General features: G+C 45.7%; 1 protein-coding gene across 7 annotated transcripts in view; it reads right to left on the reverse strand.

The window, feature by feature from the left end:
• The window catches only part of SETD4 (SET domain containing 4), a 115,228-nt gene that overhangs the window by 39,959 nt on the left and 53,335 nt on the right, over positions 1–21,934 (reverse strand). For 6 of the 7 annotated variants that reach the window (XM_056559604.1, XM_056559600.1, XM_056559601.1 and 3 more), the window contains exons 10-11: positions 13,778–13,901; positions 11,055–11,306 (exon numbers count right to left, since the gene is read on the reverse strand). In XM_056559604.1, the coding sequence (XP_056415579.1) occupies positions 11,175–11,306; positions 13,778–13,901 (256 nt within the window). In that variant the 3' untranslated portion in view covers positions 11,055–11,174. Of the gene's footprint in view, positions 1–11,054; positions 11,307–13,777; positions 13,902–21,934 lie in introns of those variants that run through there. The other variant, XM_056559606.1, reaches the window with a different exon arrangement.

Raw genomic sequence — 21,934 nt, forward strand, 5'->3', positions numbered from 1 at the left:
TCTAGGTGAGGGAGGACGGGGTTTGGCCTGAGGGAGGAGGGAGTTCTAGGTGAGGGAGGAGGGAGTTCTAGGTGAGGGAGGAGGGAGTTCTAGGTGAGGGAGGACGGGGTTTGGCCTGAGGGAGGAGGGAGTTCTAGGTGAGGGAGGAGGGAGTTCTAGGTGAGGGAGGAGGGAGTTCTAGGTGAGGGAGGAGGGAGTTCTAGGTGAGGGAGTTCTAGGTGAGGGAGGACGGGGTTTGGCCTGAGGGAGGAGGGAGTTCTAGGTGAGGGAGGAGGGAGTTCTAGGTGAGGGAGGACAGGGTTTGGCCTGAGGGAGGAGGGAGTTTTTCCTGAGGGAGGAGGGAATTTTACATGAAGGAGGAGGAAGTTTTGCCTAAGGGAGGAAGGAAGATGGAGTTACGCCTGAGGGAGGACGGAGTTATGCCTGAGGGAGGAAAGAGGACAGAGTTTTGCCTGAGGGAGGACAGAGGACAGAGTTTTGCCTGAGGGAGGAAGGACGACGGAGTTATGCCTGAGGGAGGAGGGAGTTTTGCCGGAGGGAGGAAGGAGGACGGAGTTATGCCTGAGGGAGGAGGGAGTTTTGCCTGAGGGAGGACAGAGTTTTGCCTGAGGGAGGACAGAGTTTTGCCTGAGGGAGGACTGAGTTCAGGGTGATGCCTGAGGATATTCTAATATGGACACCGTACACTAAATATATTTCCAAAGGTGCTATTGACATTTTAACCAGATGTCGCTAACAATCCAAGTGATCCATACATACAAAGAGTCCAAAACATGGAAATACGAGGAAAAAGTATTGAACACAAAGAAAGGGAGGTGAAAAAAGGCCTGGAAAGCCAAGACAACAGCTAAAATCTATCCGTAATTAAAAAGCAATCCAGCCCCTTGTCAGTACAAATTATTTTCAGCTGAATCAGTGTGAACCTAGCCTTAGCCTAACTTATAAGAAAGATGGAATTTCACGCCAAGGTGTAGAAATAAATGTGCATCTCTACTGAAGATGACTCCGCCTCCTGACCTTTGGGATTTACCAGGTCCGCGCGCCCATTATAATATAAGTGTCCTGCTCCCCAGGACTCCATTATTTCAGCACTTGCTCACGCACTCGTAACCTCCACCTCTCACCTCCCCGCAGCTACTGGTTCCTGCCAAGTAAAAAATGGTTTTACAGCTGCCAAACCCTGCAGTGAAGTCCGGGAATATTCACAACGCTTTATTTTCGTCCTGACATCACGAGAAGCCCTTGATGGTCTGCTATATACTTTATAAAGTGAGAGTCATTTCCTCTGCTCATAAATCGTGCTCCCTAGAAGGGTTGCGCAATGAGCTGTAAGAGTGTCCAATCATAAGGCCAGCAGTGCCACCTACAGGACAAAGTTCAAAATACAGGATAAAGCTGTATTGACCCTTTAACCCAGTGGTCTCAAACTGCGGCCCTCCAGATATTGCAAAACTTCAACTCCCAGCATGCCCGGACAGCCAACGGCTGTCCGGGCATGCTGGGAGTTGAAGTTTTTCAACAACTGGGGGGCCACAGTTTGAAACCGCTGCTTTAACCCTTCATCTGACCTGACCTGTAACTGTATCCCTAAGCCTCACCTGTTTTTGCTGTTGTATGTGGCTCACTTTGTCCGCACCACTTTATAGGACACATGGCCCTGCCCATGAGTAATATCAATCTAAGGTTCTATTCACATTGGTGTATTACATTAGATATCCACTGCCCCAAATATGTAGAAGAAAAAAAAGCATATCGATAAATCATATGCAACACATGCCCCCGTTTTGGTACCTAATTTTTTGACGGATGAAAAAAAGTGGATCTCTTAGTCTTCATTGGGGGACACAGACCTTGGGTATACGTTTTGGGCACTAGGAGGCTGACACTAAGTAACAAAGAAGTCGGCTCCTCTTTAGCAGGCTATACCCGCCCACCGACAACGAGCTAATCAGTTTAGTCACAAAGCAGTAGGAGGAACCCACAACAATGTCCGAAAGGACTCCGAACAAAAAGAAAACTGAGGAACCAACAGGTAACATGAAAAAAAAAAACTGGAAAACACCAGAAAAAAAGATGGGAGGGAGCTGTTTCCCTTAATGAAGACTAAGAGAAAGGGATTTTACGGTAAGCGGTAAAAAATACAGTTTTCTCTGTCGCTTCATTGGGGAACACAGACCATGGGAAGTCCCAAAGCAGTCCCTAGGGCAGGAGTAGAAAAAGGTAACGGTCAGACAAAAGGCTGAGCCACCGCTGCCTGCAACACCTTGCGGAAAAGCGATGCATCTGCCAATTCATATATATGCACCCTATAGAAACAGGAGAACGTGTGCAAAGAAGACCAAGTAGTGGCCTTACATGATGGCCGATTACGGACTGCACAGGAGGAGCCCACAGAATGGGTAGAGTGAGCCGTAACCCGGAAGGGGGGAACCTTTTCTTTAGAACGGTATGCCTCTTAGGTGGCAGATCGGATCCACTGGGAGATGGTCGCCTTAGAGGCCTGAAAACCCTGACGTCGACCCTCCGGGATAAGAAAAAGGGAATCCGATTTACAGGAGGACGAGGTAACAGAGAGGTATGTGCAAACGGCCTACACCATGTCCAAGTGGTGAAGAGAATGCTCCCGAGAGTGAGAACGAGCTGGACAAAAAGACGCTAAAGTAGAAGGGGGACACCACCTTTGGAAAAAAAAAGGACGGGACCAGACGGAGAACTACCTTATGATGGAAGGGAGGGCGGCAAAAGAGCCCAGCAAGCTCCAAAACACGACAGATAGGGGTGGTGGCGACCAAGAAGGCCACCTTCCAGGAGAGAAGGGTGAGGGAAACTCCCCTGAGAGACTCAAAGGGAGAATCTTGTAACACCCCCAAGACCAGATTAAGGTCCCAGGCTGGGGTGAGGGAATGGTAGTGAGGAGCCCTGTGAACGACCCCCTGTAGGAAAGTCAGAACATGGGAGTTAGAAGCAAGAGGCCTTTGAAAAAGAAGAGACAGAGCAGATACTTGACCTTTGAGGAAACTTGTCACCAAGTGGGACTCCAAGCCAGACTAAAGGAAGGCCAGGAGAGTCGGAAGAGAGAAACGTGTGGGAGGAAGCCCACGATACTCACAAAAGCAAAAATATAGCTGTCAGGTGTGTTAGTATTCATGGTATGAATAACCTGATCCAAGAACCCACAACCCTCAAGACCGTGGAGTCACGAACCATGCCATCAAATGAAGAGAACGAGAATCCGGGTGGGAAAGAGAGCCTTGGGAAAGAAGGTCCAGGCGGTCTGGGAGGTGCAGATAGGAGCATCTGCGACCAGATTCACCCCCTTTGCGAACCATGCACATTGAGGCCAGTCCGGGGCCACCAGAATGACCGGCACGCCTTCTGACTTGACCTTGTGCAGGACGCAGGGAAGAAGGGGAAGCAGAGGAAACAGGTAGGGAGGAGAGAAGCCCCCCACGGGACCACTAGTGCCACAGTGAGAGGATCCCTGGACCTGGCGACGAACCTGGGAAGTTGACGGTTCAACCAGGACGCCAGCAGGTCCACGTTCGGGGTCCCCAGTGCCAATAAATGTCGGCGATTACCTCGGGGTAGAGGAACCACTCCCCGTGATATGTGGAGGTGCGGCTGAGAAAGTCCGCCTCCCAGTTGTCCCCGCCTGGAATGTGGGCTGCCGACAGAACGGGAACATAGCGTTTGGCCAGGAGAGAATCCTGGACACCTCTGCCATCACAGCCACGTTGCGGGTCCCGCCCTGATGATTGATGTACGCCACAGCCATGGCGTTGTCCGTCTGGATCTGGACTGACAGGCTGCAAAGGAGAGGCTGCCAACGGAGCAGACAAAGGAAAATGGCACAGAGCTCCAAGATATTGATCGGGAGGTGGGCCTCTGAAGGAGACCAAAAGCCCTGGACCGTTCTGTCCCAGGGCCGTGTGAGGAGACGAGGGAGACAGGCTGCTCGTTGCACACAGGGAGAAGGGGAGAGATTGGCGCGGTGAGTGGCGAAAACAGCAGGGAGGAGTAATCTGACCCCTGCTTCGCATACCGCACGAGGAAGAAGAGGGGCGCGGCATACGCGCTGCCTTAGAAAAAAAAAAGGCCTGTTCTTCATAAAGCCGGCGGTCACCCAGGAGGTGGAGCACTGCGCTGAGCTAGCAGGAGAAGCTACGGTCAGCACAGCTCGGATCAAGGGGACCGGCCGCCGGCAAAAGAGCACACAGTGTGCCGCCCAAGAGAGACTGCAAGCAGGGAGAAGGAGCCATGTGCACATCAGGAAATCGGCTCCCCTGCACGGAGTCACCACTATGCTGCACAGTCCGGCATACAGTATCCCAGAAAGCAGCTTCAGATGAAAATAATTTTAAATAGAATTTCAGTTCTATCCTTTTTTTTTTTTTTTACATTATTGTCTATGTAAATCGTATCATCTTACATTTCAATTTGTTTCATTTTTTTTCTCAATTTTATTTATTTCTAAACGAGCAGAAGCTTACGAATAGTGCATAAAAAAAACGGATATTATTTTTGATAAATAAAAGACAAAAACTTGAAAATGTACTGCTATACTTACATTTTTTTGCATCCAATTTAATACGATTTTAGGCCGTCCGATTCAACAATATGTTCGACGGAGGCAAAAATGGTGATGTGAATACAGCCTAAGCAATCAAACATTAGCGTGTTGAAGTCCCTTTGTGGGCTAATAAATATGTAAAAAAGAAGTATGAAAAAAAAATCCTAAAATCCTTTTTCACAAAACAATTTTTTATGGAAAGAGGAAATAAAAAAATTTGTACCACTGAATCTGCAACAATCCAAACTTTAATAATTCCATTTTATTTATTCTGCATGATAAATGTCACTGCAGAAAAGCAATTGCTTTTTTTAGTTCCTTTTTGCAACACATAAAACAGAATTAAAAAAAAAGGTACCCATTAAAAACTGTAAGTTGTCCCACAAACAAACCTTCACCCAGAAGGTCAATGGAAACATAAAAATGTTACATGTTTCTAATGCAGCAACACAAAAACAAATTATTTTTATTTAAAAAAAAACATTCTTTTATTGTGCAAAAGAAGTAAAACATCATAAAAACTATATAAAATTGGTATTGAATAAAGATAGCAGGTCATTTATACAAGACAATGAATGTTTTAAAAATGCGGACAGCAGAATAGTGAGTGCAGCTCTGGAGTATAATACAGGATATAACTCAGGATCAGTACAGGATAAGTAATGTAATGCATGTACACAGTGACCTCACCAGCAGAATAGTGAGTACAGCTCTGGAGTATAATACAGGATATAACTGCCAAAGTCAATGAGGAGGTCAGCGCTGATCATCCTGTCAAAGGGTAAAGACCCGTCCCACATTGAGAATTGGCGTCCCATAGCGCTTCTCAATGTGGACCGAAAGATTCTGGCAAAAGTGCTGTTTAACCGGCTGGTGGAGTTTGCACCCCGGCTCCTTTCGGGGGCTCAGCATTGCTCTGTTCCGGGCCGCAGTACATTTAGTGCTGTGCTCAGTGTCCGAGAGGCTGTGGAGCAGGGTAGGGCTGGCCACTGGAAGGGGTACTTGCTGTCCTTGGATCAGGCAAAAGCGTTTGATCGGGTTAACCATGAATACCTCTGGTCTGTTCTTCTGAGATATGGCCTGCCGGGGGGGTTTGTTGATTGGCTTAAGACCTTGTACGCAGGGGCAGAGAGTTTCCCGCTTGTGAATGGTTGGATTGGCCGCTCTTTTGAGGTTGGGTCTGGTGTCCGTCAGGGTTGTCCTTTCAGCCCGTTGCTGTACGTGTTTGCAATTGATCCTTTCCTTAGGAGGATTGATTGTGGACCGTTGGCGGGGGTGAGAATGGACCTGGCGGTGCCGGATTTGGCTCTGAGGGCGGTAGCGTATGCTGATGATGTCACCGTGTTTGTCTCCTCACAAGAGGAAGGCCAATGGGTGATGTCAGAGGTGGACCGCTACTCGGAGGCATCCGGGTCCAAGATCAACCGGGATAAGTGCGAGAGTCTCTGGCTGGGAGGGGGAGATCCTGGTTTTGATCTCCCGGACGCCCTTCCAGAGCCCCAGGAATCTGCAAAAGTTCTCGGCATCGAATTTGGCCAAGGGGATTACCCCAAACAAAACTGGGACAGCAGGCTTAAGATCGCCGCTCAGAAGGTGGATCAGTGGAAGGGTTGGTCTTTGACCCTCGGGGAAAGGGTTAACCTGATCAAAACATTCCTGCTCCCTTTACTGATATATCTGGGCAGTGTATGCATGTTGCCAGAACCTCTTTGGACCCGAGTCTACAGTGTGTTCTTCCAGATGTTATGGGGGAACAGACTGAACCTAGTGAAGAGGGAGGTTACTTACCGTACGAGGAGACTAGGGGGGTTGTGTATGGTCAACCCTGTGGTGTTCCTAGTGAATACCTTTCTTAAGACCAATATAGCAAACCTCTGGTCAGAGAGGGCTCCTCCGTGGGTATCCTCCTGTAGGGGATGGTTTTGGCCTTTCTTCCAGGAATGGGAGACAGGAGGGCAAGTGAAGGATCTTCGCACACCACACGGGCATCTCCCGGCTTACGCTACCCCGGTTCTGAAGGTTATTCGTCGGTGGGGTCTGGGGGAGATTAGGACTCTGTCGAGGAAATTCCTTGACAAGAGGGTCCTGTCTTCTCATTTCCATAGGCCATTGGCGCTCAAGGACTGCCCAAGTCGGGATCTGGAGGTGGGTTTAGAGCTTTTGAATTCTATCAGGATCCCCTTGAAGTTTTGGGACTTGACTTGGCGCTGCTTCCACGGGAAACTGTGTGTGAGGGACAATCTGAAGTGCAGGAGCTCTGATGACCGGGGATGTCCCCGCGAAGAGTGTGGAGGCATGCTGGAAAGCATGGAGCATTTTCTGCTTCATTGTCCCTTTAACACAGAGGTTTACACCAGGGTGGGCGCTTCCATTGGTTGGCCTTGGCTGGCCAGTCTCTCCTATGCGGAATGGGCCTATGGGGCATTCAGAAACCTTGGAGGCTGGGACCGGTGCACTTTATTCCTAGTCAGCTCAGTGGTTAGGTACTACACGTGGAACGCACGGTGTTTAGTGTCGACGCAGCGTAAAATCCTCCCTGTGGATGTGGTGGTTAGGAACATTCTCGGTGACCTGGTGAAGGTGCGTTCTCTGGAGTATGAGAGGCTGGGTGCTGGCAGGGCCTCTCGTCTATGGAGGGGCTCTGCCTTTAAAGTGCCTTAGCCTGTTGTCTCCCCCTGGTGGTGGGCTGATGCTGGCACATTAGTCTTTTTGTTTTGAGCAGTTGGTTTATGGTAATATAGGGCTTGCAGGCGCTGAACTTGAGCTTTAGGGGTTTGTTGTTTGGCTTATAGTGTTATATGTATTTGTTATTGTATTTATTGTTGTAGTCTATTTGTATACTTATGTATTGTATATATTGTTAGTCTGTGTATAGTTTATGTAATGTATATATTGTATATATTGTGTGATGCCACCTGGGGTTTGGGTTTAGTTTAGGTTGGGTGGTGGGTTAAAAAGGGGGGAGGGGGTTTGTATGGGACTTTTATATATACAGAAAATCCTGGACTGGTTCATGGACGTCTGGTAACATGTACTGGGGGCATGGGATGCGGGACCAGCTCAGGGCCAAAAAAAAAAAAAAAAGTGGTGTTATTTTGTTTGTGTTGGTTTTTATTATTTTGTATATATTATTATTGTTGTTGTTGTTATTCTTTTTGGTATATTACTGGTATTGGGTTTTTGGTATTGCAACTGGGCCAGGAAATTCACATTTAGTATTAGTGTATATAGTTTATTAGTATGGTATGGGTATTATGGGTATTATAGGAATATGTCTTTTGTAAATATTGTATATATTTGTTTGTGTGCAGGAATGAGTGTGGGGTGGACCGGTGTTGTATTTTATGCTATGGTGTTTGGTTTTATGATTCGCTATATTGATATGTTCTGTCGGATATGATATGTTTATGTTTTGTAATTTTTTTTATTGTTATGTTTGAAATTTTAATAAAAGATCTAAAGGATATAACTCAGGATCAGTACAGGGTAAGTAATGTAATGTATGTACACAGTGACCTCACCAGCAGAATAGTGAGTACAGCTCTAGAGTATAATACAGGATATAACTCAGGATCAGTACAGGATAAGTAATGTAATGTATGTACACAGTGACCTCACCAGCAGAATAGTGAGTACAGCTCTGGAGTATAATATAGGATATAACTCAGGACCAGTACAGGATAAGTAATGTAATGTATGTTCACAGTGACCCCACCAGCAGAATAGTGAGTACAGCTCTGGAGTATAATACAGGGTATAACTCAGGATCAGTACAGGATAAGTAATGTAATGTATGTATACAGTGACCTCACCAGCAGAATAGTGAGTACAGCTCTGGAGTGTAATACAGGATATAACTCAGGATCAGTACAGGATAAGTAATGTAATGTATGTACACAGTGACCTCACCAGCAGAATAGTGAGTACAGCTCTGGAGTATAATATAGGATTAGTAAAGGATAAGTGATGTATGTACACTGTGATGCCACCAGCAGAATAGTGACCAGAAATGAGACAGACTAAGCTAAATGAATGTGCACGAACCGGAGTAGCCAGGCCGGCGAAAGCCAGAACAAAACAGAAGCCGGAGAGCGTGCACCAGGAAGCCACCTGAACAAGAAAATCCAGGAAGGATATAAGGCAACATCAGGCAGGTGCACCACCAGAACCTGCAAACACTACAGCCTCTAGATGGCATCTTTCAGGATTGTGACTTACCTGGCTACAGGGTGGTGCGTTTCCACAGTGACACCAATAGGAGGTATCATGCACCTAAGACCAACCTGCGTGCCTAAAGGAGTTCTGTAGTGAAAGATAATTTATCCCCTATCCAAAGGATAGGGGATAAGTTATAGATGGCGAGGGTCCGGGCCCCGGCAGTGTGCTGGAGAGAGGCAGCCGACACACCCCCTCCATGTATCCAATAGAGATACCTGGACGGGGCGTGTTGGCCGCAGCTTCCTGCGGAGGTTGGAATGGCCGCTTCAGGCAGACTGCCGAGGCCCAGTTCAGGAGATCGTGGGGGGGTCCCAGCGCTTGGACCCCCCGCAATCTATAGCTTATCCTCTATCCTTTGGATAAGGGATAAGTTATTTTTCACTGCACTACTCCTTTAACTAATAATCTTCTACTCAGTAGGGAAAAATGAAAATAAATTAACCCTCTGTGCTGCCGAGGGGCAATATGGAAATTATATATTTACAGGGTTACTAATGTATTTAAGTAGATAACATATAAACTGTAACATGTTAATATGTAATCATATCCCTTTAAAACACCTCACATTCACTTGCGCAGGAGCCACCTTCCCAATTTTACTATATGTTCAAAAATTGTCCTGCAGTTCTGACGCATAACAGAATCCTGAACTGATCTAAGCACAACCTTAACCCAGTGTTTCCCAACCAGGGTGCCTCCAGCTGTTGCCAAACTATAACTCCCAGCATGCCCGGACAGCCAAAGGGGGGGGGGGGGGGGGAAACTGGTTGGGAAGTGCTTTATTAGTAAGTATATACAGTCATGGCCGTAAATGTTGGCACCACCACCAATTTTTCTAGAAAATGAAGTATTTCTCACAAACACAAACCAAAAAAGGGAGGAAAAAAAGCTAATTGGACATAATGTCACCAAACTCCAAAAATGGGCTGGACAAAATTATTGGCACCCTTTCAAATTTGTGGAAAAATAAGATTGTTTCAAGCATGTGATGCTCCTTTAAACTCACCTGGGGAAAGTAACAGATGTGGGCAATATAAAAATCGACCTGAAAGCAGATAAAAAGGAGATAAGTTCACTTAGTCTTTGCATTGTGTGTCTGTGTGTGCCACACTAAGCATGGACAACAGAAAAAGGAGAAGAGAACTGTCTGAGGACTTGAGAACCCAAATTGTAGAAAAGTATCATCAATCTCAAGGTTACAAGCCCATCTCCAGAGATCTAGATTTGCCTTTGTCCACAGTGCGCAACATTATCAAGAAGTTTGCAACCCATGGCACTGCAGCTAATCTCCCTTAACGTGGACGTAAGAGAAAAAATGATGAAAGGTGTTAACGCAGGATAGTCCGGATGGTGGATAAGCAGCCCCAAACATGTTCCAAAGATGTTCAAGCTGTCCTGCAGGCTCAGAGAGCATCAGTGTCAGCGCGAACTATCCATCGACATTTAAATGAAATGAAAAGCTATGGCAGGAGACCCATGAGGACTCCACTGCTGACACAGAGACATAAAAAAGCAAGACTACATTTTGCCAAAATGAACTTGAGTAAGCCAAAATCCTTCAGGGAAAACATCTTGTGGACAGATGAGACCAAGATAGAGCTTTTTGGTAAAGCGCATCATTCTACTGTTTACCGAAAACGGAATGAGGCTTACAAAGAAAAGAACACAGTACCTACAGTGAAATATGGTGGAGGTCAGTGATGTTTTGGGGTTGTTTTGCTGCCTCTGGCACTGGGTGCCTTGAATGTGTACAAGGCATCATGAAATCTGAGGATTACCAAAGGATTTTGGGTCGCACTGTACAGCCCAGTGTCAGAAAGCTGGGTTTGCGTCCAAGATCTTGGGTCTTCCAGCAGGACAATGACCCCAAACATACGCCAAAAAGCCCCCAGACATGGATGGCAACAAAGTGCTGGAGAGTTCTGAAGTGGCAGCAATGAGTCCAGATCTAAATACCATTGATCACCTGTGGAAAGATCTTAAAATTGCTGTTGGGAAAAGGCGCCTTCCAATAAGAGACCTGGAGCAGTTTGCAAAGGAACAGTGATCCAACACTCCGGCTGAGAGGTGTAAGAAGCTTATTGATGGTTATAGGAAGTGACTGATTTCAGTGATTTTTTCCAAACGGTGCGCAACCAAATATTAAGTTAAGGGTGCCAATAATTTTGTCCAGCCCATTTTTGGAGTTTGGTGTGACATTATGTCCAATTTGCTTTTTTCCTCCCTTTTTTTATTTAGTTCCAATACATACAAAGGGAATAAACATGTGTATAGCAAAACATGTGTTACTGCAATCCTTTTCCGTGACAAATACATCATTTTCTTGAAAAATTTCAGGGGTGCCAACATTTATGGCCATGACTGTATCTTAACTCCGTCATTCCAGTTACACTGTACTTGTGCCTCCATGCTGCACAATTTTGGCTGAAGAGGTCAGAATCTTCATGTCCTCTTGTCTTAACGCTTCCACTAGAGCAAGGTGAGGGTCTGCAGACTTTTCGCTTTTCCGAGAAGATGTCTAAAAAAGATAAATGTTGCTTTACAAATGTACAATTCTTAGATACCATTCACACCACGTATTTTCTGAACTGAAATCCATGCCGAAGTTCCACTGCGGAAAACAAGGCTCAGCAGCCTACCCATTGTTTTCAATGGGATTCTGCTGCACCATTCACACTAAATTCTGGACCCCAGACTCCACCGAATGGACAAGTTTATTCTTTTGGCGGAATGTTCTGATTCGAGCAGGCCTAGCGATGGCTTGTTTTGCCAATGCCTGTTACAAATGAAATTTCGTCATGTGAATGAGCCCTTTGGCTATGCCATAAATGCAGCCAGGACCTTCTCGCTTTACGTGTGGCGGGTCCCAGCTGTTATGAGCAGCCAGGGACCTCCTGGTAATGGGGGACATAAGCGATCACACAGCCTTTACCCCTTCTTTTTCATTTTACAAAAAAAGTGTAAATAAAATATATAAACAAACATACTTGGTGTCGTTGCGTGTGTAAATGTTTACTCTATGAAAATATGTTAATCATTCCTTTAGGACGTATGCACATGTCCTATCACCCGAAATGTTTGCGCGCTGGGATGTATGCATATGTCCTGACAATCTCCTGCTCTGCCGTGTGCAGCTCAGGAGATCGGCGGCGGGACCCGGCTGTCAATCACAGCCGGGGTCCCGCCACAGCTGCCGGAGCCACGAACGTGCCGGTCCCGGCAGCATTAACCCCATATATGCTGTGATCAATCCTGATCACGGTATCTATGGTGTTGACAGAGGGAGGGTGCTCCCCCTGTTCACTAATGGCGGGTCGTCGTTGGTTTCTATGGCAGCAGAAGGTCAGATGACCTCCTCCTGTATGCCTGCTAAGGAAGCCTGTGAGATCCAGGCTGGATCTCACAGGCTGTAGTGTGTGCAACTCATCAGGTTATACTGTGCTGCAGTACAAATGTATTGCCGCATAGTATAACCTGTAAAAAGTGAAAAAAAAATAAAAAAGGTTCTTCAATAAAAGTATGAAATGTAAAAAAAATAAAATAAATGCCCCTTTCCCAATAAAAGCCCTGTATTATCATAAAAAATATAAATACTAAAAATATACATACTAGCTATTGCAACATCCGTAATGACGTGTACTATAAAGCTATAATGTAAATTATCCCGCACGGTTAACGCCGTAAAAAAAAAAAAAAACAACAACAAAAAAGCGCAAAATCCGCAAATTTTGGTACAAATAGCGGAATAAAAAAAAAAGGTAGCATGCATCACAAAAATGATACCAATAAAAAGTACAGCTTGTCCCACAAAAAATAAGCCCTCACTCAATGGCATCGGACGAAAAATAAAAAAGTTACGGCTGTCGGAAAATGATAACACAAAAAGGGAAAAAATAAATAATAAATAAAAATAACATAAAAAAATAATTTTAAAAAACGCCAGAAAATTTTTTCCCAAAAAATGCTGCATGTGTACAACAAAAATGCACCACTTATATAAAGTACAATATGTCATGAAAAAACTATCTCAGAATCGCTCCGCTCAGAAAAAGTGTTCTAACATTATTACCATTTAAAGAGACGCATGTCAAATAAAAATAAAAAAATTTAAAAAAGAGCCTGGTCATTGAGGTAAAAAAAAAGGGTCTGTCCTTAAAGGGGTTATCCAGGAAAAAAAACCAAATTATATATCAACTGGCTCCAGAAAGTAAAATAGATTTGTAAATTACTTCTATTAAAAAATCTTCATCCTTTCAGTACTTATGAGCTGCTGAAATTGAGTTGTTCTTTTCTGTCTAAGTGCTCTCTGATGACACGTGTCTCGGGAACCGCCCAGTTTAGAAGAAAATCCCCATAGCAAACCTCTTCTACTCTGTGCAGTTCCCGAGACAAGCAGAGATGTCAGCAGAGAGCACTGTTGCCAGACAGAAAAGAACAACTCAACTTCAGCAGCTGATAATTATTGATAGGATTAAGATTATTTAATAGAAGTAATTTACAAATCTGTTTAACTTTCTGGAGCCAGTTTTTTTCCTGGAATAACCCTTTAAGGGGTTAACAATAATAGAAAAATAGAAAAACATGGGTATCATTTTAATGGTATTGGCCCACAGAATAAAGAGAGCATGTATTTTATACTATTAAGTGCACCAAAATTGGGGTTTTCTTTTTTTTACGGAAAAATGAAAGGTGGCATTACAAAGTACAATTGGTTGTACAAAAAACAAGCCCTCATATGTGTATGAAAATGGAAGGAGAAACAACTTGGCTCCATTCCCTTCAATGTGACTGAGCTGCAATACCACACACAACCTGGGGACAGATGTGGTGCTGTTTTTGGAAGAAATCAGCTCTATATTTCTGATCCTGGATAACACCCTCTAAGGGGTTAACAACCTCTTTGGAGTCACCAGAGCCAAATTTATAACAAAAATTAATGACCATTTAGTGCGATTTCTGCAGACCTATTTCAACACTTCCCTGACTCACCTCGTCCAGAGCGCGGGAGGTCTCTTCTAGTAAATGGAGGCAGATTTTCCTCACAAGTTCCATGGAGGCCTGTTCGTTGGACTCGGAAACTAAACTTCCCAGAAGAACTTTTTTCCAGTATGTGCTGAAATAAAAACATTGAGGGGGAAAAAGACTATCAAATTTATTTTCGTTTTATTAATTTTCTTAATCTCCTTAACAGAAAAAATATTATAGTGTTCCTGGAATAATAGCATCTGGTGAACAGCGCCCCCAACAGAGCTGGAAAGGGAAGTGAGTCCGGTACAGAAAAATCAGACATTTTAGTATTATTATCATTAAAGGGGTACTCCAGAGGGAGAAAAAAAAAATCAACTAGCACCAGAAAGTTAAATAGATTTATAAATGACTTCTATTTAAAAATCTTAATCCTTCCAGTACTTATCAGCTACTGTATGCTTCAGAGGAAGTTGTGTAGTTCTTTCCAGTTTGACCACAGTGCTCTCTGCTGACACCTGTGTCTGTGTCAGGAACTGTCCAGAGTTGAAGCAAATAGCTATAGCAAACCTCTCCTGCTCTGGACAGTTCCTAACATGGACAGAGGTGTCAGCAGATAGCACTGTGGTCAGATTGGAAAGAACTACACAACTTCCTCTGTAGTATACAGCAGCTGATAAGTACTGGAGGGGTTAAGATTTTTAAATAGAAGTAATTTACAAATCTGTGTAACTTTCTGGCACCAGTTAATTTGGAAAAAATAAATTTCCCCTCCGGAGTACCCCTTTAAAGTACTGATGCATTATTCTCCAACCTGGGTCTCTTCAGCTGTTGGAAAACTACAACTCCCCGCATGCCCTGACAGCCTCAGGGCATGCTAGGAGTTGTAGTTTTCCAACAACTGGAGAGCCACAGGTTGAGGGAACATGGATTTACACTGTTTAGATACAAAATATAAGTTAACCCCTTGACGACCAATGACGGTTCTTACTTATCATGGTGCCGCTAAGGGTGCATGAAGCAGGCTCCCGACTTGAGCCTGACACTTGTAAATGCAGGGTGCAATTGCCGCCAAGAGATTCATTGTCCTGAAAGCCGAAGCTCTTACTTGAGCCTTCATGGGTGCCAATCTGCTCCTATTGGTAAAGCCTGTCTGTGCCAGGCTCTACCAATAGAGCGCAGATTTCATAGATCATTGCAGTACATAGGTACATACGGTTTTCCGCAAAAAAACGTATACGACTGTATCCGAAACCGTGTGCATAGAGAATGCATTGTAAACCGTATTCCAAATGTTGTGTACGGTTGCATCCGTTTTGCCTCGGATACGGTTTTGCCGATTTTTCAACCTTAGGCAAAAACGCTGTCGACCACTTTTTTGCCTCCGGTTGGAAAACCGTATGCGAACCGTATACGGTTCTTTTAACATTGTTGTCTATGAGAACCGTACACAGAATTTCAGAATACGGTTGCACACGGTTTTTCTAATCCGTTTTTGGAGTGGACACATGGGCAGAAGGAATTTCAATAGAACAACCAACAGTAACTTTATTAAATTGCTTGAAAACTAATTCCAACAAAATAGCAAAACCGTTGGCAAAAACGGATGCAAAAGGATAGAACCGTACATACGTTTTGGAACCGTATACGAATATGGTTGTATACGGTTGCACACGGTTTTTGCCATACGTTTTTTAGCGGAAAACCGTATACGGTAACCGTATTTGAAAAACGGAGTGTGAACCCAGCCTGAGCCATCTAATGATTCCTTATACAAATCACCTATGGGGACAAGTAAAGTGTAAAAAAATAAAAATAAGTAAAATAAATAATAGTGTTAACCCCTATATACATTAACCCCTTCCATAATAAAATAACAGATCACCCCTGTTTCCTCATTTTTCAAATATAAAAGTGTAAACAAAAACCATAAACATATGTGGTATCGCAGAGTGCAGAAAAGTCTGAACTATATAAATATAACATCAGGGAAACTGCAATGTGAATGGCATAAATGTTTTTTTTTTTAAATTCACCTTTTTTTATTTCAGAAAAACATCTCAGAAAAAAATGGAAAAGAAAAAAAAAAAGTAATATCAATACCAAAAAATAGATCACAGTCCAAAAATGTAGCCACCCCCACCCAAAAAAAATAAATTGGCAAATTAAAAATAAAGGAAGTCATCACAAAGTGCAATTGGTTCCACAAAAAACAAGCCCTTATTTATGGGTGTTTAAATGAAATGTATGGGTGTATATATATGGGTGTGTTAGTAAAAAAAAAAAAAAAAGTTATGACTATTAAAAGGAGAGGAGGAAAAGACTAAATTGAAAAATAATAAAATTTGCCCCGGTCCAGAGTACCAGTCACATCCCACAAAAAAATAAAAATAAATAAATAAACATTGTTATATGTTCCTCAGTACCTCATCCTGAATATGTACATGTAATTTTTATGTCTCTATCACCGATATTTCACACAAAAAAATAGCATATTACAGCTGCTCAATGTCTTCCTCATCTTCCCAAAGGGAGGGGCGTGTCCCTCTCTTGCCTGCACTGTGATGACTCCTCCCCATCCCTCACTCTGCTGACTCACAGCTTTTGGGAGCCTGGCAGCCCTGCTCTGTAACCCTTTCCTCTCTGGTTTTATGCTGTACAAACACACATGATTATTGGAGATTGCCTGTACTCTACCACCAAAGACAATATAATGAGTGTACAACTTACATCTTCCTAAATTAGTGAAAAGGTTTAGTTCTAAAAGTACAGAGTATTTTATGCATACATTTTCTATCTGTTACTATGTCATTCATGTTTATCATCCTTTGCCAGTCTTGTAATGCTGGGACTTGTAGTTTTGGAATAATTGGAGGTACAGTGTTTGGATAACTCTTTTTTTCATTAGTGTTGCCTTCAGCTGTGTGTCTGCAGCTGTTGCAAAACTACAACTCCAAGCATGCCCAGACATCCTTTGGCTTGGAGTTGTAGTTTTGCAACAGCTGGAGGCACATGTTTGGTAAAACTCTGTGTTACAGCAGTGTTGCTGCAGGCTGTGTTCTTCCTGCAGCCTTGTCAATCAGCCGTCTCGTGTCAATGACCCTTGGACAACCTCATGCTGCTGTGGGACTCAGTGTCCCAGGAGGTATGGGGACCCCTAGTGGTGGGATTTTCAAGGGCAGTTTTCTTTAATAAAATGTGAAATTGTTTTAAAGAAGTCTATTAGAAAAACTATTGTTTTGCCAAGATGTACAACACATAAAAGTTTTTATATCTGACAGTGCCCATTTAAGGTGTTAATAAGGAGATTTTTTTGTGCTCACCATAAAATCTTTCTCGTAGCCTTTATTGGGGGACACATATACTGATGGGTATATGCTCTTACCACTAGGAGGCGCTGACACCAGGAAAAAAAAGTTGTCTCCTTCCTGGCAGGATATATCCGCCCACTGTAAGTGAGGTAACCAGTTTTGTCACCAAGCAGTAGGAGAAGCCAACAAAGAAATATGTCCGAAGGACCTCAGAAAGGAATCCCGGATAAAAAAAAAAAAACAAGAACTGGAAAAGAAAATCCGGACAAAGAAAGAAGAAATGGGTGGGGTGTCCCCCAATGAAGGCTACGAGAAAGAGATTTTACGGTGAGTACAAAAAAATCTCCTTTTCTCTTTCGCTCTTCATTGGGGGACACCTATACTGATGGGACGCACCAAAGCAGTCTCCTAGGGAGGGAAAAACAACCAAAAGCAAAAGGGGAATCAGTCCAGAGACCGAACCCACTCGACCATAAGGCCTGCGGACGAGATCCAGGACAGAGACAACCGAGGCAAACAAACTGAGCTCCTGGAAGAACCCCCATCCATGGAGAAGGACTAGGAAGCCAAGGAAGAGACCATCCTATGTAGAGATTTCAAAGCTACGGTCCATAAAGTGAGACTAGAAAAGGTCGACTAGGAAGCCAGAAGGGCCGGAACCATTCCGGGAGGAAGAAGGCATCAACTCCAAGGAACACAGAACCAGACCGAGGGCTAACCAGTCAAGAGAACATGGTGTAAAAAAAGACAGGGAGAGCAATGCCCGCCTGAGTAGAAGGAGAGTACGGAAGGTGGAAACAAGAAAAACACTGGAAAAAAGAAAGAAGGATGGAGACTGGCTGTGGAGAGGCCGGGTGCAGAAAATCGATGACCAGAACAGCTGCAGACCAAAAACCTCCAGCCCAGGGGCCCGAAGGGAACACCTGGGAGGCAACATAATCTTGAGTAGAGTAATCCAGATGACCAGAACACCCATGAAGGAGGAGACGGAAGGAATAAGGCCAAAAAGGGAGAGGAATGCCCGGAAAAGGGGGCATCCCGGAACACCGGAGCGTCTGACATCGGAACTGGAGGTATACGGGTCACCTGGAAGACGTACACGTAAAAAAAAATGGCCGAAAGGAGCATCCCAGAACACTGGAGCAGCCGACATGGGAAACATGGGAAACGGAGGTTCCTGAGTCGCCTGGAAGACGTACACCTGTAAAGTAAGTAAACCCAACGTCCACGAAACGCTCCGGGTGACAAACTTCTCTAGACAAGAAGTATGGTACAGAAAGACCGCCCCACAAACGGGACCACGGAGAAGTCGGGGCAGGAGAGCTAACCTGCCCGAGACCACAACCATCAATGAGGCCCAAAGAACCAAAAGGGCCAACCTAGAACAGAAGACACGCCACAGCATATTATGATAGTGTCCAAGACAAGGAGACTAACCAGACATGAACCCCAGCGGTCTGAGCGGACCGAAGCAACATCCCGTCAGGACCGGACAGAGGGGGAAACAAAAGGGAAGGTTACACCAGAGGACTGTAGTGTCAGTGTAGCGCAACTGACACCGACAAGGAAGGAGGAACAAACATTAGAGGGAGCGAGGGAGGAGGAGAGCAATGGCATGACCCAAACAATAGACGGTGCTAGACCTGCTGTCACTGAGCCATACATGAGTGCATAAACTCCTCCAACAGAACAGAGTGCCAAGTCTTTATGAGCAGCAGTAGATAACCAAGAAACCGGAAGGGAGCCAGGCTGCAACAGTGCGCAGCTCAGCTGATTGCTCTCAGCAAAAAACAAGGGCCCAGCCAGGTACCCCACCTATATAGAGGAGGGGAAAACAAGGGGTGGTCGCTCTGAAACCCAGGCTTAGACTATGCCAAGCTCCCTGATCCCCGTACTCCCTGTGGAAGGGGGATGATCAAAGTGTGCCAGGCACTACAGGAGCAGTGAAATTCGACCTGAACGTAAGGGGGCAAAGTACTGGGTGGACGTAGTCCCCAGGAACCCTGCAACAACATATCAAGGAATGGAAGAGCTGATTTGAGTCCTGACTACGAATGGAAGTAAGAAGCACACACATACCCAAAGCTTTGAGGGGAACAGCTCATCGTGGTGTAACCCTGGACCAGAAGGGTGTCAACAGAGCCTTTCTGGTCATTCCCTAAGGCAACAGAGCCGGCATATGAACAACTCTGGACAGGAATCCAGGACAGATACCTGGAGGCATGGAAGGGGGCCTGAACCAACTGTGTCACCCCATCATGCCCCATGCCAGAGCAGAGGAGTTTGACCGCCTAAACCTGTGGAAACAAGATCACAGAAAGGCCCGAGGCACAACCCCACAGAAAAAAAGGGGAGGTGGACTCTACACATGCAGAGTGGCCTAGCATATGTAGGCACAAAGAAGTGATTATCGCACTATAGTAGAGGGGTACCAAGACTGCAGACGAAAAAGAAACAGCAGACATTCAAAAGTCCAGCAGCATGGTGTCACAACCATGCCCCTAGCAGACCAACGTTGCCCCTTGGAAAGGGGAACAGAGTGCTGCACTTTCTGCGAAAGACCATGGAACCTGCAGGAAATGTCCACACCCCAGCTCCAAATGGTGCCACACACCAGGACTGCATCGCAGACGCAAGGGATAAAGGATGTATGTGGAGCAGAAACATGCAGACACAGTCTGACCGGCAAGTATAAAAGATCCAGTGAAACCACCGAGACACTCTTTGGAACTTCACCTGGAAAATGGCATAGGGACCATGGCCAGGTGCTGTAGACAGAATCACACACCGAAGTGGGTTACCAGCTTTCAGCCTAGAGAGTGGCAGGCATGTAGGGAGGAACCTGGTAAAGGAGGGAACCCCGCAAACCAGTATGTGGTGTATTGTATAGGGCCCATGGAGCAGCATGGGGAGACTCACCTTGGCAGTGGATAACCTGAACTACCGTCCACGGCGTGGTAAATGTATGGTAGTGGACCCGACGTAGTAGTAGTAGACCATGCAGACAACTGTCGGGCTTACTGGTATAGGATTCCTAAATGCTCAAGGACACTCCATCGAACCCCCTACAGAAAGTGGGGTATTGGAGTACGACCAAACTAACGAGCAACCTGGCAGTGTAAGATACCCAGCAGACGAAAGTCTGGCTGACTGGCATCAGTCCCGAGTACCTGCAGGGATCCTCATCCAGAGTCCTTACACCAGCAGAGATGTACGGGAAACCTGACCAAGCCCGCAGCAGTCCAGATATGGGAGACCGATAGCGATGGAGACCATGCAGACAACAGTCTGGCTGAACAAGTACACTTCCAGGCGCTGGATAAAAGGGGAAAGCCAGATAGGCGATCACTGTGCCCCACTGCCTCATGTCGGAGGGGAGGCCTAGGAACGTTAGATAGTATCCCTTCCACCTTGGGAGATCGGGGAAGGCTGAGGAGCTGCAGAATGCTTCCCTGTACCCCGTCTAGAGTCCATAGGACATGCTGGGACACGTCTTCGTACACCTCCACAGCAGTGGGGTACTGGAATTCCAGCCTCAGATACATCAGCTGAGTGATGAGTGACAGGAGGCTGAGTGGACCACACAGGCCACTGTCTGGCTTACTGGTATGGGTCCATAGTATACAACTTGTCCCTCCTTCGGACACCACGCACAGCAGTGGGGTAACGGAACTCCAGCCGCAGATACATCAACTGTGTGATGAGTGGCAGGCAGTGGAGGAAACCATGCAGACCACTGTCTGGCTTACTGGTATGTGTCCATAGTAGATAACAGGTCACTCCGTTGGACACCTTGAATCAGCTAGGGGGGAACCGGAGTGTCAGCCACGGACGTGGCAGCTGAGACTTGAGTGACAAGCGAGACTACTGTCCGGCAGATCGACATGAGAACCAATCCATTCCCAAGCAGGGACACTTCCACGGAGACCTCGCACTAGACAGAGCCCTAGCTGCGGATGCGGCAGCCTGTGGAGGAGGGAATTATATTGTATGACCCGCCAGAACACCCCCATGATGGGTGACCAGCAGACCTGACAGAGTGTCCTTAGCATCAGCAAAATAAAAATAAAAAACTTTTGCATGGGCATGACATGGCAGGCACTGAATATATCCCTGACAGTTTCCAAGGGATCGAGAAATCCCTGGCAGTAACCCGCCACGTCGGTGCGCATATGTTCCCTGACAGAGTGAGAACCCTACAGAAAATAGATACGCCAGAGGCATACCTCAACTGACATTGTAAATAGTCTAAGGCAGGCCACCATACAGGGTGACTGAAGGAATAAAGTGTGTCCCCGATTCTGTCCCTAGAAAAGGGACCCTGCAGATATTAAACTGATAAAAACATATGTGACAGGTCAAGGCTGTAATAGCGTTTGGTTGCCACATCGGGGAAATCAAGAAGCAATGAAAAATCCAGGGCGCAATACAATTGATGGCTACAAGTGGGCGCCAAACACCATCAAACAGTCTGAGTGACCAGTGGTGAATTATTTTTATTTTTTTTAAACTGACCAGAAAGGGCAGCCCAACGAGAAGGGAGGGCTTGCTAGAAGAACATTGCCCCCGGAGCCGGCCCCAGACAAGGAGAAGCACGGTGGTAAGATGCGGTAACCGGCTGCATGAACGGGGCACCAACCGCACGATCTGTGGCCATTACAGGAAGGGGCCTGGGGAACTTGGTGAAAGACGCGGCCGGTTGCTCCCCACCGGGGAAGAGCCGGCCACATGGGGAGCACTGAGGACAGTCGGCTGCGTGGGACCGGAGACCCGCTGCCTGTGGCTGTAGGTCTCCGGTCAGCCCATAAAGAACATGACCAGGACAGTGCCTGGACACAAGGATAGGAGTAAACCACGGACCGGAGACCTG

The sequence above is a fragment of the Hyla sarda genome, chromosome 2 (assembly GCF_029499605.1).
Source record: "Hyla sarda isolate aHylSar1 chromosome 2, aHylSar1.hap1, whole genome shotgun sequence".
In the NCBI taxonomy this organism is placed as follows: Eukaryota; Metazoa; Chordata; class Amphibia; order Anura; family Hylidae; genus Hyla; species Hyla sarda.